This window comes from Lottia gigantea (genome assembly GCF_000327385.1).
Source record: "Lottia gigantea unplaced genomic scaffold LOTGIsca_80, whole genome shotgun sequence".
NCBI classification, from domain to species: domain Eukaryota; kingdom Metazoa; phylum Mollusca; class Gastropoda; family Lottiidae; genus Lottia; species Lottia gigantea.
In genome coordinates this window covers 926,775-953,589 of record NW_008710663.1, presented here as the reverse complement: position 1 = coordinate 953,589, position 26,815 = coordinate 926,775, and the positions used below count along the sequence as shown (strand labels likewise).

Genomic DNA, 26,815 nt, shown 5'->3' with positions numbered 1-26,815 from the left:
AAGTTTGTGTATATTGTAATATTTCTGGAAATAGACTGTAATCAAAGAATGTGTTATGTTATTAAACCAATATGTAAGTGTTTTGAGTCTTGAGTTTCATGAAGTGAGAGTCCTAGGACAAAATCTCTGGGAGTGATCTGGCACGTTTGATCTGAAGATATCCTAACATGTCTTAATTGTCAGCTAAATTGCAGGTATTTGTTATGACCGGGCCTTAAGGTCAACCAATAAAATTCCAGGGCTTATTACAATATGTCAAATTTCTCTGTGCACAGAAGCCAGCGAGAATTTCCCCAATTGCAGATTAAAGTGTGCACCGACACATCCAGATAATATTTGACGCCATTAAAAAATGAGAGAAAGGATCATGTTGTTATTTTGAAGCTAGTCAGCACAGTTCTAGTCTGATAACTTCAATGTACTAACAAATAAGTTATATTTATGTAACTTCTGTGATCTAAACAATATGTGAAAGCAAATCAACCAACCTTGGAACATAAACTTATAATATAATCATATACAGACATCAATTTTTAGTGTTCCTTATTTAGATGAATATACTATATATATAGTTATTGTGCAGGTGATTTAATGTAAGCACATCTGCAACATCTAACACTCAGTATGTTATTCAATGTTGTTTTTATATTTAATGTTATGGTGTGGTAAGGTATTCAGTGTTGTGTTATGATAATCAATGTTGTTTTATCATACTGGGTATTTAATGTTGTTATCTTATATGCAGTGTTGTTTCATGCAGAAATAGTAGTGTTTTATTACATATGATATTCAATATTTTTTCTATTTCAGTAACTAACTAGTAACTCCTAAAAAAATAAGATGACTGCTCAAATGAAATTAAGTGTTATGGTGCCAACCAGTGAAAATGAGGTGGTTTGTGTAACAGGAAATATCCCTCAATTGGGTAATTGGAATCCTGAAAATGTGGTTTCTCTTCAGAAACATGTACCAAATGGTGTGATAAATAAGTAAGTTTTTTTTCATTAATTGGTGAACAACTATTAGTATTAGTTTTTTACTAATCTGGTCATGATGTCTGATCTTCAGATCTAATTCATTTGAACTGAATTTGATGGAGGGTAGGTAGGGGTAACAAACTAACAGTGGTTATAGATATTAACATTGGAAAAATAAAGCCAAACTGTTAAACTGTAAGCTTAGAAAATACAAGACCCACACATTCTAAATTCATATTGGAACAATTAGGCGCTGATATATGATTTAACATTATGAGTATTGTTATTATTGGTAGGTATATGAATATCTAGTAGAGCAACACATAACCAAGGTCATATTACACTATTAATGCCTTTATAATTTTCAGTGTCAAAGTTTCAGTGATTTTTACATTGACATTGAAACAGATTAAAGGGCCAGTATGGAGTTTTATTACATACCTCTATCAACTAAATACATTAGTTTCTAAGTGAAAATATTAAGTTAATGTGGAAGGTACTACATTTGGGTAAATCTCAAATAGATTCAAAAGAGTTTTTGAAACCTTTGCATTGAGGATACTTTATTGGCTCAACATTCTAATGTGACTTCTGTGGTTTCTGTAATCCTGTAACAAATAAAAACAACAGAATATTATTATTATTATTGAAATTACTATTAAAACCAAACATTGCATAGGAAATTGCAAATAAACGTTATACATGTATTATATTATGTTTAATTGATGAAAACCAATGTTGAATCTTTTTAAAGTGGGGACTATGTACTGTATTTTGAAAAATCTATCATCAGTCTAGTAAAATCTCTAATAAAAGCATGATTACTTCCTCTAGACATCTATTGATATTAATTGAAAAACCAGGAAATGGGAGGCATGTTATTTAAATTATTTATGTTATATTGATGCATGAACACATAATTCATCTTTTAAGTATTTCTTGAGATATATGATTTGATATAGAATGTAATTGAAATTTGTTACAGTGATTTATGGTGGATTATATTAGATGTACCAGCTAATACAGAAGTACAATATAGATTCTGTGTAACAGCACCATTAGAAACAGCAGACGGCGAGAAGAAATACCTTATTAAACACTGGGAAACTAATCTCAATCCCAGATTAGCTCATGTTAAAGGTAGAACTAATTATTTTATACTATCACATGAAATGTGGTCGGTCGGTCGGTCTGTTGATTGATCCATCTGTTGATTGTAAATACAATATGTGAGGCATTTGGAAAAGAAAGAGAATCGAAAAATATTTGAAATGAGTTATTGCCCTTGTTGTTTGAAACTTGGTAAAATTGTTCCGATTAAAAGAGGAACCAAAGGTAAAATATTACATACTGTCACATGTTTTAATTATATAAAGTTGCCTGTGGGTGTATGTTACCATGCCTGGCAAGCTATCTTTACTTTTGCCCATAGGCTATAAGCATGTAACTTAAAAATTTGGTTTCCCTATTTCAGAAAATAAAGATGTACAAGTTATGGGTACAGCTATGTTTGGAGAGTATGGTATGTTTGTTATTAAGATAAAGCATAATTTTTTTTTCATTTATCCTTTAATTACAAAGAAAATGAAATTTTAAAAATTACTTGTATGTCATAGTATAGTCAAGTCTAATTGTTTTTTTTTTCTACTTCAATTAGTTTGACTTCAATTAGTTTGACCTATCTTAATCATTATATAGCTACTTTAGTAAAAAGAATTTCATTTTGCTGACTTCACTTTAAGCTTAGTTTAAAACCTTTAATATATTAGTTATTTCTGTCATATTTACTTTAGATTTACTATTTTTCAATAAATATTAACAAGTAATTAGCTTATAGTATTACTACAAGTAGCAATTAAGTGGTATCTTTAGAATAACTAGGTTTGGAATATAAGTCTAATAGATGTAGAACGCTTCTGAAATTAACAGTAGCTATTTATTTAACAATATAATTTTGAAATCAGTTGTTACAGACTTGCAACAGGTCACATATGAATATTGTCAATTGTTATATCAATTTTATCAACAGATTATCACTGCTTCATTTCAGCTTGCAATGAAACCCTCCTTAATTTTCAGTATTAACTTTTATTTTTCAGTTTTGTTGATGTTTGATTGGTTTGATGTCTGCTTTAACTCAGATCTTTTTCTAGCCTTGAATAATGTTTAGCTAGTAACACAGAGGTTTCTGGTCTGTTTAAGTGCTGCCGTAACGATGAATTCCTAATTACCAACTAATTAAAACATGTCCCTGTTCAGTATTTTGAGCTCGAGCTCAAAGCTTGATATTGTGTAATTGTGATTTTAATAAGGGGTGATCCTGATGTGTTGTATTTTTCTATACATACTTATATACATTTTTGATGAAAAACAATAAAAGGTAAAAATCATTTACCTTTGACCTAAGTGTTTAACTGACTGAGATACAGTTAAAAAAAAGAATAATTTTAGTGAGAATTGCTTAAATCAGAGAATTACTTTTAAACAGTATAACAGAATCATAGAAAATTTGATACTGGGTGTTATTGTTCTTGGAAAGATGATAGTTTAAAAGACTATGACATATAGTTTGTCTACAATCTAAATTTTCAGCTCATTATTAATATCCTATACAAACATTACCAAGAACATCATTCTATTGGTAATGTTTGTATAGGAAATTAGACCATGTCTTACCTCTGGTCAAAGTATTCTACTTAATGGTATACGATCTGAACATCTGTATTTTTTATTCTGAAAAGTACTATGAAATAGTACTACTATACTAGCTGAAATTGAACTTTATTAGTTGTGGTATAAACCATTAACCATAGAACTATTACAGTTCTATGTATTAACCAAGAGCTTGTTTTCAATTCTTTTGAATTCTAGAGTTTCTAGTATATTTGTAGGAACAAACCTTACATATATTATATTGATATACACTAAGAAAATGAAATCAAGTTATTATCTTTATGTTTTGTAGCTTAAATAAGAAAACAAATTAGATTGTCACCATTATAATTTTGAAATGAATTGTTTTTCAGATGGGTATAATTATGGTACACAAGGATGGCTGTCAGACCAAACAGCTATTCAACTGCGATTAGAAAATAACCCAATAAACATGTATAAACCTCGTCATAGAACACAAACATATAGTATTAAATGTGTTTCTAAAGATTACAGAGTAAAACATGTAAGTTTACTATATAAGAATACAAATAATGAATAAGATTCACATATCTGACCGGTGAAGAAAGGTAGAACATAAAACTCCATTCATTTTCTTTCAAATATCTAACTGTTGTCTAAATTTATTTTTTAAGTGGAGACCAAATGCCTCTATATCCTTAATTTGTTTCGACCCTCAAAAATTGTTTCAACCATTGGTGATTCGGTCGGGACTTTTTAAATATGTCAGTTTCAAGAGGATGCTGGTTTACAGGTTTAAATGTACTTGGTAGATTCTACCACTGAAACTCTACTACTGTAAGTATATAATATATTGCTTATATTGCAGACCGAATCTAATACCAGTGGTTTTAGTAATTATTGTGATTTTGGTGAAGAAGATAGTAATGAAGGTCCGTTGACCTGTCAGCTATCAGAAGTACTTATCTCTGTAAGTTTACCTAGATTTATTAACATTCAGATGCTATATTAAATATACATACAGCTGGCTTTATTACATTCCTTCGCAACCAACTATACTCTGTCTTATAAACTCTATTTTTCTGAATGTATTTGTTGTATTAATAGGAAACTTTATGTGCATGTTAACATCAATTTATTGATTGGTTTTGTCTGGAAGGGGTGGGTATTATTTATAGAGGCAGATTTTTCCAGATTTGTTATAGGGCAAGAAGGTGTGTGCACTGTATTAGCAATTGTACATTGTACAGTATTGGTAATAGATATTTTTAAAATTGCTTGCTTTGCGACAATGAATTATGTATAAGAACTGTTTATTGATAATAATGTCCAGTTGTTTTGTTTTTTAAGGTTTTAAGAGATGATATGTGTGTACCATGTAAACAGAATCAATTTGGTGAAATTTATAAACAAAATGATTACATGATATTTAAATCTGAAACATTATTTCCTGAATCTCTTGTAAGTAAAGATGAATAAAAGCAATTTTTTTAAGAGCAGTATGGTTTTTTTTTTGTATTTGTCCTTCAGACTGAACAGAAAATATAAAACCCTCCACTTCTAATGCTCATTTTGGACAATTTATATAGAATTAATAATTCAACCTATTATCAATTAATTATGCTAGCTATAAATATCAGTGTCAGAAAAAACTATATTTATATAAGTAATCAACCCAAAATGATGATGATGATAATGATGATGATGATTATGTTACCATAATGATGGCATCATATTCATATTTTGTTATTGCAGGGATTTCAACTAGAATTCTATGTACATGATAACTGTGATGGTAAAAATGTACCAAGATATATAGGGTACAGTCACTTGTTACCCAATAACTGTAATCATACATTGGGTAACAAACGTCTACCTATAATGTCCTTAAAACATAAACCTATTGGTGAAATAACAGGTATACTGTTTCATTCATTCATTCATTCATTCATTCATTCATTCATTCATTCATTCATTCATTCATTCATTCAATCATTCATTCATTCATTCATTCATTCATTCATTCATTCAAATAGCTCTTATACTGATTTCGTAGACTCAAGTTCTGTGACATATTCAAGACTAAAGTGCTCTTAAACTAGGCATCAGATAATTTTATATGTAACATCCAAGTTTCAGGAACTTTTTGAAATGTAGATTATGTATTTTGATTTGCAGTATGCTATATTGGTAGTCTTATGATCATAATTTTCCCATTTTCTTGCATGAACTATTCTTAACTTTGTTTCACTTCTTGACACACACTATTTCATATTGTAGTGAACTTTATGATTGCCAAACCTTTGGAAGGTGTAGAGTTTGATATGGAACATTGCTTTCAAAGTCATTGGAAACATACTGAATCCTTAGATGTTGGTCACAGAGGAATGGGATCTTCTTATAAAAAGTGAGTATCAATTTTTCCACTCAAAAAGATTTTTCTTATTTTAAACTTATGATCACAATATTGTTGTGTCAGATTATACTAGTTTGTCTAGATTGTGTGCTTTGGTCATCATATTTCTTGGGGGATCTTTTTTTGTTACAATAGTTTGACTCTAGGTATGTATATTGTATAAGGTATATGTTTATTTTAGATTAGCCTTAGTTCGTGAAAATACAGTGGCTTCATTATGTGCTGCAGCTCAAAATGTAAGTAGAACTTGACAAGGTTTTGTGATATTAGTGAACCAGTCTAGAAATTCCTGTAAGCTTACAGTAGAAATGTTGTAAGTACATGAAATATTGTATATAAGTATATCAATGGGATATCATATGTGTTTTCACAAATTGGACTATGAATAAGGAAAAAAGTAAAAATTAGAATTACACCAGATTGGGGAATATGATATAAATGTAAATTAATTTTTATATTTTAGGGAGCTGATTTAGTAGAGTTTGACATTATGTTGACAAAAGATTTGTTTCCAGTTATTTATCATGATTTTGCAGTCCAAGTCATGTCTAAAAATGTAAGTTTATCAATAGATTCTAGAGCCGTAAGCTTCTTCTTAAAACTTGTTTAAAAGAGATTAAACTATACAAGTCAATGTAAGCAATGAAAATACCAGAAACACATACCGGTACCTAGTTAAATCTTTTTAGAATACAGCATATGATTGGTTGTAATATTAAATGACCAAGAACAGGTGTTACATAACAATTTTGTTCGATCATGGATGGCAAGTTGTCACCCACAGACAGAAACATGAAATTTTGCATTTAAGTCAGAATGAATACTTGCTTTAAAACTTTGTAACCTAGTTAAACTGGTCAACATATTTTGCCATGTTTCAGATAAATTTATTGAAGACTCCTGAATTGTTTGTAATGTGTAATGTAATCTCTGTATTTGTTTACTTCTAGAGAAGACCTAGTGATGGTCAGACATCTTCTCACGAATTATTACCAATACCAGTTAAAGATTTAACTTTACGTCAATTACAGAGTATGAAGGTACTTATATTTCACTTCAAATACATATCTTTCAGTTTCAAGTTGTCAAATAGAAAGTCACTTAACATATTATGACTTGCAAAGGGAAATCAATATCAAGAGGGTTTTTACAGGCTTAATTTTCTAAAAGAGCCTGTAAAGAGGTTTTTTAACACTTTTATGTGTATCAGAGCTTCTATTTCAATATTCCAATAAGATGTCTGTGTTTCCTGTTATTATAGAAATGCATTAGTGCACTTTCACAAAGGCATCTTATAATATCTAAGAGCAATTGCATTCTCTGCATCATAGAACACATAATTTTAGTGGAATTGAAAAATACACTCACTGAAAATTGGAATGGTGTAAATCGATGCTATCAGTATCCACATAAAAGTTTACAAAATTCCATCATGATATATCTTTCTATAAGTTGGTGTCAAAACATTGAAATCTTCAAAAACCGTAGTAATTTTGGAAGTGAATTGTCAAAAATATGAATGGTTGCATGTTATTTTATTTCAGCTTTCTCATTTGTCTTCTCAACTTGGACAGTTGATAGGTAAGGTTGTTTTTTAAACATGATTGGTTGTTTAAATCATGCTAAATGTTGATTTTAGTCACCATTATTTATGAGTTGACTTACTATTTGCATTATAATTGATTTATTAAAGATAATATTCTTATACCATTAAGGTCATTGATGAATATGGAACCTGATTATGTTTTTTCAAAACCCCAAAATTTATTGCCTTTTTGTTAATTACAATTAATTACAACTAATTACAATAAATTCTCTTGAATGTAAAACTTTAGACAAATCAATTAAATATTTGAGAAATGAGGCACTGATTAGTCAATAAAGTAACATTTAGCCCCTTTCATCACTAACTTCTATTCTATATGCTACATTGCGGCGAGTGTCTCCAGCGAAACAGACCATACTTACTCTTTTCCAAACCTCTGAATCCATTTCTACACAACTTTTATTCTTGATTTTGCTATTATTTGAATGAAAATGTCTTGCTTGTCTGTTTTTTATTCAAAGGATTTTGGAACTATTGCCCATATGGCCTACTTAGTTGAAAAAAGTTTCATTATTGCTCTGATTAAGCTTAAGAGATTTTATTATTACTACAGATATTAATGGTGATGTAGATCCTGATAATCTTCAACCATTTCCTACCTTACAACAATGTTTTAAAGGTGTAGATGAGAGTTTAGGTTTTAATATTGAAATAAAATACCCTCTACAAGATGTTGTAAGTATATCATAACATTTCAATTGTCACCAGAGGAACTTGTATAGAGAACTATAGATATCTAAAAAAAAATATTGAGTTTATTATTGTTATATTATATAGTTTAATAGTGTATTTGAGCTTCTATTTGCATCAGTCAAATTTTCCATGTCTGCAGTTATAGAAATGCCTTAATATGGATGATGTCCCTAATGCAAAAACTGCTCTTAAATTTTTAGTAGTGTTTGGGATAGATTCACAGGCATCTCACTGAATGTTAATTGATGTAATCGGTGTCATAAAACTCAAAAGCTCTTACAATCCCCTTAATATTCAATTTGATTATTCCAATAACTGTGTGGAAACCAGTATCGACGCAGTCTGAGCAAAATTTAATGATCTGCTTCATATTTTTAAAGGCTGTATATAGAAAATGGAAAAAAAAGTGGGGCTTTCAATTTAACTTGTGATTTTGAGCTAAACTTCAACTTATTATGAATGACTATCATTATGTTTTATAGGAAGGTGTATGGGAGATGACAGGTTTCATGGATCACAATACCTACATAGATATTTTATTAAAAGATGTTTTTAAAGGGGCTGGGTCACGTAGAATTATTTTCTCCAGTTTTGATCCTGATAGTTGTATATTGTAAGTTATTTTGATGTATATTGTTTATAATGTTTAATTATTAAAATGATACAGTCAAAGAACATACCTGACAGTTAATTTGTCTTAACATAGGACTATTCAACAATGTAATACAAACTCTACCAGTACTTTTATTATCTTCAAAGTTTTGCATCTTGGTAATAATAATCTAAAATCTATGTACATTAAATTTGGCTCTAAGAATAGTACAGTAAGTGAAAGAAATAGATAAGTTTGACACTAAGAATCGCTTGTATTTTTTGTTTTTTCAGTCCCTTGGGCTAAGAGAAACATCAGATTCAGTCGAAATTCAAACATTTTTTATAAAGATTTGAGTTATAACATTTACTTTAATCTATAGGTTGCAAAGAAAACAGAATAAATATCCGGTATTATTTTTATCTAATGGACCAACACAGAGATATAAACCATACATGGATATCAGAGCTCAAGGATATGACAATGCAATGTATTTTGCACTTTCAGAAGGCTTTTTGGTAAGAATATGTTTAGATGAGCTAGTTCATTAAGTTAAATATATTGATTTGGTACAAGACTGGTGAGAGATTAAAAAAGACATCAATTTTCATTAATCCTATCATTTATATTTTATTGGTTTATGGCAGTGCATTGGACTTTGCTTAAATGCTCAAAGACAACATTTCTGAACTCTTATGATAAATAGTGTTAATGTATTAATTCAGGGTGTAGATTTACAATCAGAAGGATTACTACAAGATTTATCTATAATAAAGAGAGTTAAAGATAGTGGTTTGATATTGTTTGTCTGGGGTGAAGATAATAATGATAAAGAAACTATTGGTTTATTGAAACGTCATGGTGTACAAGGAATCATCTATGATAGGTAAAAAAAATACAATTCTTATCTTCTCATGTGACCAATGAATTGATGAAGTGCAATTCTTTCCTTTTCATCTATGCATTGTGTTAGATAGAAATAAATTGTGATGTATCGATAAGGGTATTTATTAACTCCCTTCAATAACTAATGACACAGAATCTTTATTTATGAAATTGTGTCATGATTTGAATTTTGGAAATATAATTTTCACATACTCTCATGTCTCATTATCTAACCTTATTAACCATGTGACCTCTACAAATCATAATCTAACTATTCTCATTTTTGTTTCCTAGGATTGATTTCTATAAGCCAGAAAAGGGTAAATATTTTGAAGTGGAGAAGAAAGTTTTAGAAGAAATAAAGACAGAGAGTAGAAACAATCTACTAAATAATAACTCTACTGAAGATTCATAGAATCCAAAAATGCCTAAATGTTGCCTACGAATGGTACATTAAATATACATTAAATTTGTGGAAATAATTGATATATTCTTTTGCTCGCTTCGATTTATCCCAGTTGAAAGTCTAAAAAAGCACTCATAAATAATAAATAATAAATTCGCCCTCTCGCCCCAATTTTTGAAAAAAAGGCCTGTAAAACAGACTATTTATTTTGTATGGCCTAATTCCATCTAAAAAAGATCATCCCATTGAGAAATCATGATAAGTTGCATCATGATTACAATCATGGAACAAAATAAGATTCTATTCATAAATCAAATATAATGATCACAAAACATGATAAAACATGATAAGTTACTATCTAAAATTTTGATCATATAACACAATATTACAAAGTTCTATTTAAAAGTCATGATCAAGGAACATGATCTTGAAAATCATGAGCAAAAATCACTGTTTAAAAGGTTTAATCACACCATCACATATTTGGTTTAGAGACTATTCACTTATGGTGTGGCATACAAACAGTCTTGGTTGTCGAGTTTTGTCGAATCTTGAATAAAGTGTCTGCACTTCCTCAACAAGATTATCTCATTCCCAACAGAATTTATTACGCCAAACGAGATGGTTCGTGTGCCTGCACCAATAGATATTATATTCTTTCAGCCATTATTTAATAAGCCATAATTCATTTAACCATTAGTCATTCAGTCATTATTTGCCAAGCCATATCAATCATATAACCAATTTTCATCCACTCACATAGTCATCATTTATTTAGTTATTTTTTCATGCTTAACTGAATTAAATTATAAAAACTGATTATGTATACTATTAAATGATATCACTAACAAAAATTTTATTAATGTTTTAATTTTTCAGAATTTTGTTAAGAATAGATATTAATTAAAAGTTAAAATTCATATTATTGTTATGATTTGTTATGCAATATTTATACTAATTTATGTATATTTCTATTTATGTAAATGAAGTTCAATATTTGAATTTAAGTTTATAAGGGCAGCAACACTCTATATAATTAATTAATACATCATGCAAGGTCTGTTTACTGTTTTACTGTTCTCATCTTGTTATTCTAAAGCTGAAATTGTAATGATTTCCTGATCTTAAGATTTTATGATTTCATGATTTAAATGTAATGATTTCATGACATAAAATTTCATATTTTCTTCACCATCGATCTGTTTTAATTTAATAAAACATCAACATCATGTGCAGCTCTTAAAACTATGAATGTTGCTTATTTATTCCTGATTTTAGTTTGAATAAAGAGCTTTTATAAAAATGAATAAATTTCCTCTGGAAATGAAAATTATATATCCATATTGGGTTCAAATTTAAATGGCAGGTGTTTGGTTGAACAGTAATTAGTAAAGATGTGTGTCACACTTGCCTATCTTATATATTGTAGTGTTAATTACTTCAGTCTAACCTATATTATAGATTTGTTAATATTTCTTGTGTTATGTAGGTCTATAAGCCTATGATAAATACTTACTTTACATAGCTTAAAGCTTATTTTAAAAAAAATAGTAATTTGGAGCTTTAAATTAACAAATTTAGGCTTTTCCAATCTTTTGATTTTTTCTCTGAATGATTTTTTTTCCTGACCTGTACAATTGATTATTATTATGGAAAAATATTCAGGCAAATGGATGAAACTGATAATCTTAATATAGTCTCAGATCAACTCATGTCATTGAAATGATCATGCTGAAAAATACTCATTGTAATTATGCTTGGGAGCATTTTGATCAATGACATTACCCAATCTACAGTTGCAAGGTCATCCTGAGCCCTCTTTTAGATATAATTGAGCCCTATTCAGAATATAATTCAATTCATTTCATTTGTTGCCATATTCAGGCTATTTATTATAAATAGAAATATTTTTGTTTGTTGTTGTTTGGTATTTTGGAAACTTTGTAGCCATCTATAATGTACTATTATGTGTACAAATGAATTAAATCAAATATGTTTTAATATTTGAAATAAAAAAATTGTTAATGAAAAGTTTAAATTGTGTTTTGATAAAGCCCTGTACTTTTACTACTCTAGTAGCACAAGAAACATTCTTGGAATTCCAGATCTGAGCTTGATTCAGGTCCCGGAGGGCCACTAACCTTTCTCATACCTAGCAGAGATTTTACTCAAATTTGAAGCAACTATTACAACTATAATCATAACTGATTGTATCAAAGAAAGAAATATATATGATCTATGATACATTTTATGTTTTGCTGAGCTTCACCTGAAGAAATGAGAGGATTTCAGTGTGTCTTGGACTAATGCAGCTTGCATTATCTTGTTGTTTCTGGAGCATCTCTGGTATCTGAGTACTTAAGGCTGTTTGATCCAAAGATGTGCTGACAAGCCTTGTTAAAAAGTAGTTCTATCAAGAAATTGGTCAATGTGCGCCTTTCTTTAGCTCTGTATCAGTTCCAAAACTTTGGAGCTCAATCAAAATGATATAACATTGGTTATCGAAATCTTTATTTCCTAGCAACATTTCTTTTTTTTAAAACATCATGATTAATAAATACAAATGGATCTTGATCACAAAATATGTAACATATAAGAAATTAGTGGTTGTGTTTAGTTACATAATATTTAGTGAAATGAACCTAGCACTTTTATCTTTAAAGTATTTTAACATGAATATTTTTCTTATAGCTGTATACAGAGTCAATAATATCATACAGTAAGTTAATAACACTGTGTGATAAATAATGTTATTATTACACTTTACATAACATTGTCTATTACAAACCCATACATATAATGAACAAGTAATTCATTCTTAAATTTATACCTAAACTCTTCTCAATAAGTATACTAAGTATTTCAAACGATATCTGATAGATATGACTTATAAGAAGGCATAACTGGCGATACTTTATCATTTCATTCATATCAATGGATCAGTCACTAAAATATATATCTACTGACAACTTATTTTCCATGGGATAAAGTCATATTAGCTTCAAGGTAACGGTCAACTTTAAAACCCGTGCTATTTTAGCTTACAAATCTATGTGAATCTTGAAGCATTCTGAATAATCTATAAATCATCTAAACATAAAGAAGTAATCATGTAATTAAAAAGTTATCTTTAAATAGTAATCTAAAAATCTACTTTCAAATAATTTTGAAATTTATAAGTAATCTAGGTGATTTTAAAATCTAAAAGTAATCAAAATGTCAAAAACTAATCTAAAATCTAACTGATCTTTAAATCAAGAAATTATCTTTATATCTTAAATTAATCTTAAGCTAAAAGTAATTTTTTGACAATGCTACTTATATCGAAGATAAATGCCTTCTAAATCTCTCAAAAATATTCCTGAAATATGTCACAATGTTTTAAAAATTCTGACATAAAAATATTTGAAATACATGTACACACTTATACTTAATAATAATAATAATGATAACATAACTATATTCTTTATATTGTTTAGGTAATATTCTATATACTTACATTATATACAGAATACAAATACTTCTAATACTCATATATATCCCAACAGATAGTCTCAAAATTAGTTAAAACTCTAGATTTAATTGATTCAAGAAAAAAAATCCTATGGTTAATTAATAATTATCACTGTGTCTTTCTTACATAATAACCATTGCCCTTACTGTGATCCGAAGACATTTGGCATTTCAATCTAGATCTCATATTTTTCAGGAAATCCAGTTCAAACATTATAAATAGAATAAGAACATAATCTATAATTCTATAAATCTATAAATAGAGAAATAATTCTGGAAAAAGAAAGAGTGGGTTAAAAGTTTTGTAACAACTGTAATTTACCAAAGGTTTGTTGAGGTTTTATAATAATAGAGCCTACTGGAAAGGCAGATTTTAATATTAAAGGTAATACAATTCATAGTGCTTTGAAAGCACCATTTAATCAGTCGCTGGATTCACCTTTAGATTGAAGTACATTTAACACTTTCACAAATTTATGAAATTTTCGAAATTTATTTTAAAATATCTATATATCACTTCACTGAATAGTTAATAAGCAAACCAGATGCCCAGACTTCACATCTGAAACACATGTCAACATGCTTCCAAATGAAATGTGTCAAAATATAAGGAAACAGTTCAAGATTTCCCTGAAATACACTTTATATCTGGATATTTAGAAATCAATAATAGATATACACGTAAATTGTAGATTTTTTTCTAGATCTAGACAAGTTAATTGATATAGATATGAATTAAAAAACTAATTGAATCTAAATTACTGAAGAATCTTTCTAAATCTAAAAACCCATATAATCTACTAGGTTAGAACATCAAAGCACCAAAATTTTAAAATTACTTTTTAAGATAAGTTTAAGTAAGATCAGAGGATAAAAACATGAAATTTCTATGGCGATTTGATCAAATGACAATGAGATAGAAGAAATATCATTAAATTTTGTTTTAATTAATATGAAATCAACAAAGAGAATGAAAATAACAACAAACAATGATAAAGTCTACTATCTATATACATGTAAGCACACAATAAAAACAAATAATCAAAACAAGGGGCTAGACAGCCAGCACTATGCAGGTTTTATATCAGGAAGAAAAAACTCTAATAAATAATAACATCTAATATACACTAACATTAACAAATATATAGAATTCTATCAGCTAATAACTAAATTAAACTTTCCTCAAGTTCACCAAAAAATCTAAAAACAACTGCCAAAAGTACAAATCAATGACAATTCAAAAAAATTTCAGGTTATTTTGAAAATTTATCAAGAAAACCTATTTACTCCTTGTTCATTGAACAAAATGACTGATTATTTCATTTAACAGTATAAATACCATTCTAATATTGTTTTGTTTAAATTTGGTAGAATGTTACTATACACCTACTATTTCAACCAGATCAATCAACAATAATTTTGAAAATACAGGTACAAATCTAAAACTTCAATTGGCAATAAAATTTCCCTAAGGTAAGTAAATATGATGTACCAGATAATGACATGGGATGATAAAATGAAGCTGCCATTTACAATAAAGATAGGAAAATAAAAATTTTGTACCAAAAAATAAATCATGATCAAAATGAAAACACTAAAGTTAATTTAATTTTCTATAAAAGCAATGATATTAGGAGAAAAAATACCTAACTAAACACATGCCCCAAAATGCCCGAACTTCTTTTTTTTTTTTTAAAATCACAAATAAATTTTTTCTGCACTATTATTTATAACATTCTATTATTCTGGCATGGTGAAAATGAAATATGTTTTTTTTTTACTTATTTAAAAGTTTGTAAGCTTTCATTATAGATAGGAGTCACAAACTGAGTAACTGTATCTTTGGAACATTTTACTTTTAAAATGAGTCACTGTTTGTAAATCATCTCTTTATATTTGGTTTTGCGGAGTATCTGTGAGAATACTTTATTTGCGTAAATCAAGGCAACATTTTTAAGTATTTTTAATTGTAATGAACACAATATAATTCTGGTTTATATAAATGTATCTATTGCAAATGAACTGTTCTTGTTTTTGTAGTGAAATGTCCCAGAAGTGCACAAATATCTATAACTCTTGCTAATGATTTCCAAATGGATGATTCCTTATAAGACTGAAATACCATATATGATAGTAAAATATGATTCAATTGAATAAACAATTTGATTAACCATAACTAATATTAGTAAAAAAAAAAATAACATTAAGATAATTTGATATTTTCTCATGTAACATCAATGATATACTTCATCCAATATAGATACATATTACATATATATTACTTACATTACAGGCCATTTATACTTAATTATATACAATTACTATTTACACATTTACAAATTTTACCCAAATTCTTATTTATCTAGAAATTATAGATTACACTTATACTAATTACAATTAACTTAATGTAGTCGTAGCAATGTGCTATTCAACATTTATTCCCAATTCAAATTCATTCTATATTAGTAGTAAGGTTATAGCAATATCATTGTGCCATTTTATCTCATATATCAATTAGAATTCAAATTTAAGATTTATCAGAAATTATAGCAATATCATTGTGCTATAAGTTAACATTTATATCAGCAATATTTTAACTGCTACTAGGTTACTATTTCCTTTTAAATGAATTTGAATTCAATTTATTTTTTCACGTCTTTAAATCTTAAGAAAAAGCTAACACAATCTCTACCAGCACTACTTTTGTATTTGGTAATAACAATGTCTTACAGTTCATCACTATTAGCGTCTATAAAACCAATTTAAACTAAGGTTATTTCTTTTTAGAGTGTAACATCTCCATTAGTAGAGTTTGATCAGGGACATCACCCATCATATGTTTATAATACATGTACTCTTCTGCTCTTATACTAATTAATCGGATTTCTGGCAGACGCAGCAGAATTTGTCCAAACTTATCTTTGACATCTGGGTAAAAGCTGAGACAATACTCCAACAATGAAGCATTGACTCTTTCCTGACTTTCTTCAACATACTGTCGGTTTTCTAGTCCTGAGACATCTGTAAAAAAAGTATTTTGGTATAATTATATACATTGATGATAGATTACACATATTGCTTTAACCATAAATAGAGCTACATTTCAGCTTTAATGTCTGGCAAAAATCTTGCATTCTGTTCTCAACATTTCAACAAATATTAACCATGTTTTGGGTGTCATCACTTTCAGGATGTTATTATCACTCTAGTGTGCTGTGATAACCAACATCAAGCAATCATTTCCAATAATGTCCTGTTTCAATGTTTTTTTGCAACATTATCACAAAAGCTGCCAATAATTTATTAGCACCTTTAGTGATATTGATGTCATTTAAGCATAAGCATTTCTATAATTACAGGAACCACAGACACCTGACACAAATGATGTAAGAAACCATAATTGCCCATAAGAATAACAGTTGGAATACTGCTTTACAATCACTTTGATAATGGCCTGCTAATGACAACAGTCTTTGATACATGATACTTAAATAATATAAGTTGCAGAAAAAAATAAATTCATTCTGAAAATTGATTGCAGTCATTGAAATTTAATGGCTGAAAAAATGAAATAAAATGAATAATAATAATCTCATTGTATTTTTTTCAATAAAATATTGTGCCATAATGTAGGGCATGCTTACTCTACTAAACACTTGGTACCACTTTTCAAACTGATATAACCATTTATAACTGATATCCTTCCTCATATGAATTGATCATTTGCTGCTACAAATGTATTGCCAAACTCTTATTTCACATTTTGAGTTTCATTTTGCAGTTTAGATTGTTTGTACTTGGGTTTTTTAATATTCTATTGTTATATTTGTCGAAAAAAAAAATGAAATTTTACCTGGGTTGAGCAAAATAATAAATTTAAGGCACGCATATTCGTGGATATCCAGATTCACTTCCTTGGTTTTCTTAATTAATTCTAGTAGACGTGTTTTCAAATCACCAAGTCCCAATTTATCTAAGATATCTAAATTTATCTTTTGGCCATTTTCCTGTAAAGATGAAAATAATGTATTTCATGTCTTTTGATATACAGAGCAACATGTGAAGACAGCACATCAGTTTCTCCTGAATATTGGCCAAAAAATATAATACATAAACATTATCAATGTGTTATTCAAATCAATAATTAGTGATATTTAATTTGGATATTTTTATCAATTGGAGATTATAAAGGATTATTTTCACGAAGATGAAAAGATAAATTGTTATGGGATGAAACAGTAATTGTTATTATTCAGTAAATTTGATTGTCAAACGGCAGATATGTGTTTACAGGACAGGGAAATAATTCTGTTTCGAAAAGTTTTACAAATACAAATATGATAAATCAACCAGCCCTTTGAAGCAGGCAAATTTTACCCCAAAAATAGTGTACTGCTCTACAAACAGTTTTTCAATATGTACGTCAATATGAATATTTCCTTATGCTATGTACTATGTAATTAATTAATTAATATAACTAGTACAATACCACTAAGAATACTCACCAGAACTATTTCACTACCCCAACAATCATGAACTTGTCTATACACAAAATCTAAAAATAGTATTTCACTCCACGAATTCTGAAGAAGCTTCATCTGATCTTCAACCTACAAGACAAAAAACAACCTTTAAGAACTTGTACAACGAATGAGAGCTGCAATTCCATACATAAATCCATAACTTGTATAAATTAATACGAAAACAAACACAATCTAAGAATAATACTTCTATTGGTTTTAGCCCTTAAAGACAGTGAAATGATTATAACGACATAACAACAGTCCTTTTCTGCAAGATTATACAGCTGTAAATAAAGAGAGTTTACAGGCCAAATTAGCAACCCTTCATTTAATGGCAATTGGTTACCTGATAGTGGTTGCTATTGTAGTGATAAAATTTTACGAGAATCAAAAAATGTGTCTTATGAACTTTCTCACACTAACTACGAAAAATACTCAACTTACCCGCATATCCTTAAAAAATATAGAACTCCTAGCCCATTCTACCATCAAAAACAACAACTGATCAACCAATTTACACAAAATATGTAAAAATTTATCAGGATTGTTTATATTAAATTGTCCAAATTCTGACTGCATAAAGTTCAATAATTTGTTTTTCACCTCCGATTCTTCTGATAAGCCTGATTTGAGATCAGCCACCAGGGGCGGCACAACTGGTGTAAAAGGCTGATGTGAGGAAAGGGCAGTAGGAGGATAGGCTCGTAAAGCTTCGATCGTTGAAGGGAAGGCATGTGATATAATATATGGATCATGTGACCTCATTGGATGAGGATATGCTGATAACGGACCAGTAACTGTAAACGAGCCACCACCCTCTGTGTGGTTGGCATTGGAGGTGTGTGAGGTAATTGCAGGTATAGTTGATGAAGAACTGAGGCTGTAAGAATGGACTGGACTGGACGTAACATGACGTGTTGATTCTTGAGGTGAATGATGAGAATCTTCTGGTGAGGGTGGTAAACTGGGAATGCCGTTTGGTAAATGCAGTGAACATTGAGATAATATATGTTGTTGTTGACGTACAGCCTGTTGTTTTATGGCCCGATCACGTTTGTACATGGGACCAAATTTGTTTCTTCCTCCTCTCATTCTGTCTGATCTTACAGCTGTAATACATTATTTGGATTGTTTAAATCATTTGCAAAATACATTTTACCATTTAGAAAGTTTCTGTTAAGACTAAATAAAAATCTATTTAAAATCATTGTTTTTCTCTTTCTCTTTAAGACTTTGTTTTGTACTTCTTAAGCATTAAGGATAGAAGTTAAATCAATATCCAAAATTTCATTGTGTAGAAGTTTGATATAATAGTAAAGGCACTAAGTATTTATATGAAATTCCACCTCCCCAAAAGATACACTTATAAGGGCAAATTTTTTCACCCACATCTTGATTTTAAATATTGTAGGTATTGGTTTTAATTACTATTCAATATACATCAATATTATCATCTGTATTAACAGCTCCAAGCACTGATAGAATCTCCAATGATGGATCATATATTGATAAGAGTTATGTTTTGACAAAATCATCATCTTCCTGGCAAACCAGCCTATTTATCAGATCAATAAACTCTTCCAGAAAAGCTTTGATTTCTGACACCATTCAAGAATATTAAGAACAGACGCATTAAAAAATATAACATTACAAAAATTCTAAATATAGAAAAAGAAATATAAGAAAGCTCAATTTCTGTTATCAATTTTTCACCTTCTAGCTTCATTCCAACACTGAGACATTTTTGAAATCGGCAATAAGGACATCTTTTTCTTTGACTTTTATCAATATGACAGCTTCTATTGTCAACACAGGAGTATACCTTTTTATTCTGAACAGTTCTCTTGAAAAAACCTGTAAAAGACAAACATTATATACAGATATCAAATTTCTAGCTAGATATTTCAAGCTAGTCTTTGCTGATTTATTTTCAATTTGATTGTCTACAGTTTTGGCCATAAGTAACTTAATATTTATCATATGAGCATTTTCTTTTAATTTGCAAATTAGCAAATTGCTTGTCAATCTGTCTAAAATTTCAGTGGACATATACTTATCTCAATATAAGAAAGAAGTCAAAACCTCCCTACAGCCTATTCTGGAAATATTATAACAACAGTCTTGTCCCTTTATGGTATTATAATATAAGCTAGTGTCAAACTGAACCTTGGTTGTAGTTAGTTAATACCACTATCAAATACAAAGACATTGTTTCTTTTCAGAAAATTGGTACTGATAAGCAAAACAAAAAGCTTTTTTTTATAGGGGCAGAGTGCATAATTTTTTGTTAATCAAAGACAGACTGCAATAATTGTTAAGTAAGCAGTCTTAACTTCTGAGACCAAGGTATGATTTATTCCTGGAAATGCTACATCTGTCCCTTTAAGTAGGTTTAACTAAGGTATCTAATAGTCTTAATGAATTTCTGAGATAGAGCTTATTATTTATATTACAAAGTTTCTTTTCAAAATAATATACATTAACGCAACTCTAGGCAGAATACAGCCATTTGTCTAATAAAATAGGTTATTAATAACTTTATTACCAGTCGCAGAAAAAACGTAAAAACAAAAAAAAAACGTGGCTATATGAACATGCCATTGGCAATGTCATTCAATATATAAATGTCGCAACAGAAGAAAATCAATATCATGTCATCTATATATTCTATAGGTTTTAAATCATATTTATCTAGTTATCATACACAGTTACAATAGAACATTTTTTTTTATCAAACAAATTTTTCTGTTTTTTTTTTTTTGGGCTCATTTTAACGGTCATTCAAATATTTATGGTACATGAGGATCTAAGCTTTCAGACTGATTTTATATACTGTTTTATTTATGATTTCTTTTTCATCTTTTTGCATAATTTTGGATAATTTTTGGATAATTGATATTATGCACTAATGCTTTTTTCCTAGTGATCTAACATAAAATCACATGGATAGATAGAAACCTCCTTCAAAATGCCTTGGTTATTTTTTGAAAGGTAGAGACAAGCTTAACCTTCTTGAATCATATAAGCTTATACTTGTATATAGGTTTAAGAGACCGCTTTACAATTTTTGGGGGTTGGTTTGGGTGTTGAATACATGTAAATAGCAAAATATACAAGAAATGTATAGTGGTCAAACAGATGGCAGAACTATGTCTTTAACATAGTTTTTAGATTCAACAACGTAATAGTTTTTAGATTCAACAACGTAAGTATGTTCTATATTTTGTATTAGTTTGTTTAAAGTGATAATTTTGTTCTTCATTAGAACAGACAAAATGTAAAACTTGAATCACGTATAGTAGTATTTTTTATACAGCTGTATACAAAGATTGATCTGAAGATCACATGGTATAACTATCTAATTGAAATTATTTTCTTATAGTCTATCTTTTACATTAAATTATTACCATATGATGGCCATTTTTTTTGAACGAATTTGTGTCAAATTGGAAATGCTCAGCGAAAAAAAAATTTCTTGATTGAGAAGTTAATAAAGGTTATCATTTATCAAAATAATTTACAAATTAAATTTTAAAAAAGTGACATGGATTATATTGGTAGATAAACTTAATCAGAATAATAAAAATCCTGTTGAAAATCAACTGGCCTTCACACTGGTACTCTTTTGACCTCTTGAAGGAGCATCATTAGATCTCAGAGCAATCCCAGTGCCATGCTCTTCCAACATGCCATGCTACTTCTATTAAATAGCATACACATTCTAGTTCAAGTCAACTGAATGGACACACAAACCTTTTGCCTACAAAATAACAATGGATTATTTGGAGAGAAAGAAAGTAGAAGAGAATGAATGAAACAAACAAGTACCTGTGTTTGAATACATAGAAGTAATTGGCAACTTAAATCTTAAGCATAAAGGATGAAATTTAAGAAAAAGAACCCTTTTTTATATTTAACCTAAAGGCATGTTTACCTTTATGTATTCAAAACACAATGTAACAATTTCACATTCAATACAAACCTGACAGTAACAAGGCTTATGCAAACTTTGCTATTTTTTTTTTTTTCAGATATATTGTTAACAAAGATTAAATAGCTTCAACACCAACAAATAGATAGAGAAAATGCTGGCCAAAACAACACTTCAAAGCACTATGCTTATATGAATTAACATAAAATACCCTATACCATTTGCTTGCATTGCATATTATAAATGTGCACATGAAAAGCATACCAATATAACCTCCATGTTATGTTATGGCTTTGAAAACCAGAGATTGTCTGTTGAAAGCCCTGTGTTTCTTTGAGCTGTGTGAAAAAAATGTCTTTCACAACTTTGAGGATAAAAATCATCATTATTACTAATTTGGAGAAGATAAGACCAGAAAATCCCTGGAATTAAGGAATTAGATTTCATGGAGATTCCTTTTTCAGCAAATAGTTTGTTTAACTCATAAGAAAACAACATCATCATTCTTATCTTCATTTGCATAATTGAGACTCAGAAACCAAGTTAAAGCCACTGTATAACATAAAGGCCAAATGGCAGACAGTTTCTGTATAACTTTTTCAACAAACCACGCATTGTTCCTCTACCCTAACCATATTAGTTACCGGCTACTCACCTTAAAATTTTAAGTTGTCATTTTAAGATTTCTGTTCATTAGGGTAACACCCATTTTTGTCTTTTAGCCTTTTTAACTCACCGTGTTAGGTTCAAAGCAGGAATTTTTTTGCACTTCATGCATATTCAATACATGTTAATTATGTTAGTGAAGCAAAAGCTAATATAACAATGAAATTGACAGATAAAACACTTTGATATTGATACATTCCCTCAATACTCAAATTGAAATGAAATTTTTATTATGATATCAATAGATAGTTAACCATCAATTTTAATGATTGGCTAATTATCTCAAGATTTTCCTTACTTAGTAGGACATACTTATATTAGTTTTAATAATAATGCTCTTAACATTCAAACAGTTTAAATGCCTTGTTTTGATTCTTGAAATTGATTTAAAAGTCTTGTTTTGATTCTTGGAATTGATTTAAAAGACTCGTTTTGATTCTTGAAATTAATTTAAGACTTGTTTTGATTCTTGGAATTGATTTAAAAGACTTGTTTTAATTCTAGGAATGAATTCAAAGACTTTGTTTTATTCTTGAAATTGATTTAAATGATTTGTTTTTATTTATTAAATTGATTTAAAAGACTTGTTTTTATTTTTTAAATTAATTTAAAAGACTTGTTTTGATTCATCAAATTGATTTAAAAGACTTGTTCTGATTCTTGGAATTGGTTTAAAAGACTTGATAAGATTGTTGGAATTGATTTAAAAGACTTGTTTTAATTCTAGGAATGAATCAAAAGACTTGTTTTTATTCTTGAAATTGATAGGACTTGTTTTTATTTTTTAAATTAATTTAAACGACTTGTTTTGATTCATGAAATTGATTTAAAAGACTTGTTTTGAATTTTGGAATTGATTTAAAAAAAACTTGTTTTGATTCTTGAAATTGGTTTAAAATACTTGTTTAGATTGTTGGAATTGGTTTAAAATACTTATTTAGATTGTTGGAATTGGTTTAAAATACTTGTTTTAATTATAGGAATGAATTCAAAAGACTAATTTTTATTCTTGAAATTGTTTCAAAAGACTTGTTTTTTTTTTTTAAATGGATTTACGACTTGTGATTCTTGGAATTGATTTAAAAGACTTGTATTAATTCTTGGAATAATTGTTTCAATTCTTGGAATTTTTTAAAAGATTTGTTTTTGATTCTTGGAATTGATTCAAAAGAATTGATTTTAATTCTGTGGATTTACAAAACTTTGACATTGTAATTTACAATGAAATTTGAAGCATCAAATTTAAAATTTTACATCTCGAGGGAATGAATAATGTCACTGTATTGAAATAGAAAATATTTCAATGGTTTCGCATAAATTTCTCCTAAAGCAATTCCACATTTGTATAAAGCTTAAAGAATTATTTCAACTGGTAAATGAAAAATTGCTTTAAAGAGGGAGTTTGCACTGGCTTCAAAATAACAAGAATTGTTGAAAAATCATATCTCCCTTTTGAACACATTTTTATCAATTTTGGTTAATATTGCAATATCAAGTTTGGTTTTTAATCAATCATATATGGTATTGTTTCATAATTTTATTTTAAAATTTTGTCAGCATATCTTTACTTCTTTTAGTTCTTACTCTGTTTTTTGATCATAGCGAAACCACAAAATATAATTATGTTAAATAGAGCATACTCCCACTTTAAAGTAGGAATTTGGTACTTATTTAGCCTTAGTGCTCAAACGCGTATCTATTTTATGTCTTAAAAGGATATATATTCTATTTTATATATCTTCTTATTTCATGTTCTGAATGATTTCCAGTAAAAACCTTCAGTAGCTGTTTTAACCATGGTTTTAATTTTTTTGATTTATTCAGCAAATGAGATTACTGATAAAAATGATATTTCTAATTTCCAAATATTTGCAATTGTCATGGTTCTATCTATAAACCAGTTTTAGAAGGTATTTCTTCCAAGTACATTTGTAAAAAAAAGTAATAACAGCACATTAAAATTCAGTACAGGTAACTGATTGAGCACTATTGCCTAATATCAGAAAAAAATTCTTTTACAGACAACATTGTGATTTGTGATTGAAAGGAAAGAAGGAGGAAACAAACAAATGAAAAAGTTGAAATAGAATTAAAATGAGCTAATATTGTTTCTTTGTTTACCTTTACAGCTTTCACAAGTTAATAAACCATAATGATAGCCAGAAACTTTATCACCACAAACTGGACATAGTTCTTCAAATCCTGCTTTCACATCAGGAGGGTAACATGTTTCATTCCCTGATGTAGAAGCTGAAAACAGAAAAAGAACACATAATGATTAATATGTTAAGCCTATGTACTGGACAGTCTATCTGACATATCAACTTTAGATGACACTTGTCATCTACAAACCAACCAAACTTTGTGAGTGATCACAGATACCCAAGAATCCATTTTCCTAAACAGGCAAATATTTGACAATCTAATAACTTAGGTAGAAATATGATTTGAATTAGATGGATTGAATTTATTTAGCAGAAAAACTTTGACTTATATTGTCAATACCACAGATTCATTCTCACTTCAATTTCATCATTCTGATAATTCTATGGCCTCTTTAAATATTTGATACAAATATAATATTTTATGCAATGTAACTCGTTAGTCAGTCAAATTATTAATCTCTGAAAAGTACCGCTAAATACAAAATACTTATGATGTCATTATCAAAATATGGATATCTTTTAAGATATTTAATATTTATCTGCAAGTCTCAAAACAGAAGTACCAAGATCTTAAAGAAATTGACAAGAGAAATTGACTTGTGGCTACTTGATGTACTCTCTGACTACTTTGAGCTCTGAATCAAGTTTTCTATCTCATTTCATGGATATTCAAAATAAAATTTTCAACTGTATAACATTTGTCTTAGAATGTCTTCAGGTCCATGGAAGTTTCAGTGAAATTACATTTAGAATAGACACACTTCCCTCCCATAAAATTCACATGAAAATGACCCACTTTTCAGACTGAAAATTCCCCTCTTAAAAATCATGTTGACAAATATTAACTTTTCCAGTGGATGACATTTTTATTAATCCAAAGACAATCTAAGACTCTCAGTAGTATTTTGTAGTTGATATTTCAATTAATACGAAAATGATTGCCAAAATTCAATTCAAAAATCATTGTAGTCATAGAGTAGGTACCATATCTCTTCTCTCAAACAATTTGAAAGTAACCCATATTCTAAAGATTTAATTGCATATAACTACAGGCAATATAAAACAAACATCTGTTGAATAGCTTCAGAAATAAAAATAAGCTTAGTGTTATCTACTACTACTAGGCTAGGCCTAGGTTACTCATCAACTGTTGATGTCTATTGTTGATGTACTGGCATTCATATTGATTTAATTCATATGTTTAGATTAACAAAAGCCCAAAACTATATTGAACACCAATTGCAGACCAATGGCCATAAGCCATTAGATATGAAATCGTTATTTCTGGCATGAAGAATAAGCTTTAACAGAATTCAGAAAAATAATGAAAATGAAAATCAACAACAAAATATGACAGCTCAATAACTAGAGTCGGACTATACGTCAATAATGTTCACAATATTTACTTACATTCCATTTTCATTCATTCTCTAAATACCACAGGCCGGTATCCATACATTTACTGGAGTTTTATCATGGTTGTTTACGATGTTATTTGCAATTTTTTCATCCAAAATATCGATTAAGTACGGCGGCCATTACAGGCTTACTATACTATTTTACCTCTAACGTTAGAGAGTAAATAGGTCAATAGTCTGTTTCAAATAATTGTTCATATATTTTTGGAGGAAAAAAAAAATCACAATTATTCATATATCAATTTTTCCCGTCAAAGATTGTAACACTATAATTTATACACTTAATTGCTTTTCACACGAGGGTGGACACCGAATACTTTCTTCTTTTCAAAATAACAATTCAACGGATGGGAGATAACTCCATAAATTGACCTATTTCTAACTTGTTTA

General features: G+C 28.7%; 2 protein-coding genes across 2 annotated transcripts; one reads left to right on the top strand and one right to left on the bottom strand.

Moving 5' to 3' along the window:
* Window positions 1-867: 867 nt before the first annotated feature.
* Window positions 868-9,808, top strand: LOTGIDRAFT_132728 (hypothetical protein; the record flags this gene model as incomplete). The annotated part of the gene is made up of 15 exons (XM_009067224.1): window positions 868-966; window positions 1,940-2,117; window positions 2,452-2,499; window positions 4,004-4,126; window positions 4,454-4,581; window positions 4,962-5,072; window positions 5,367-5,529; window positions 5,892-6,018; window positions 6,209-6,263; window positions 6,491-6,573; window positions 6,980-7,101; window positions 8,187-8,308; window positions 8,809-8,939; window positions 9,301-9,436; window positions 9,644-9,808. 15 exons carry the CDS (start codon window positions 868-870, stop codon window positions 9,806-9,808), a joined length of 1,791 nt encoding a protein of 596 aa, XP_009065472.1.
* Window positions 9,809-15,311: 5,503 nt separating this feature from the next.
* LOTGIDRAFT_196914 (hypothetical protein) lies at window positions 15,312-26,552 on the bottom strand. Its single transcript, XM_009067223.1, has 7 exons — window positions 26,418-26,552; window positions 24,964-25,092; window positions 19,959-20,099; window positions 18,690-19,354; window positions 18,228-18,332; window positions 17,576-17,729; window positions 15,312-16,743 (listed from the first exon to the last, which is right to left on the bottom strand). Exons 1-7 carry the CDS (start codon window positions 26,428-26,430, stop codon window positions 16,496-16,498), a joined length of 1,455 nt encoding a protein of 484 aa, XP_009065471.1. The 5' UTR covers window positions 26,431-26,552; the 3' UTR covers window positions 15,312-16,495.
* Between the last annotated feature and the right edge of the window lie 263 nt (window positions 26,553-26,815).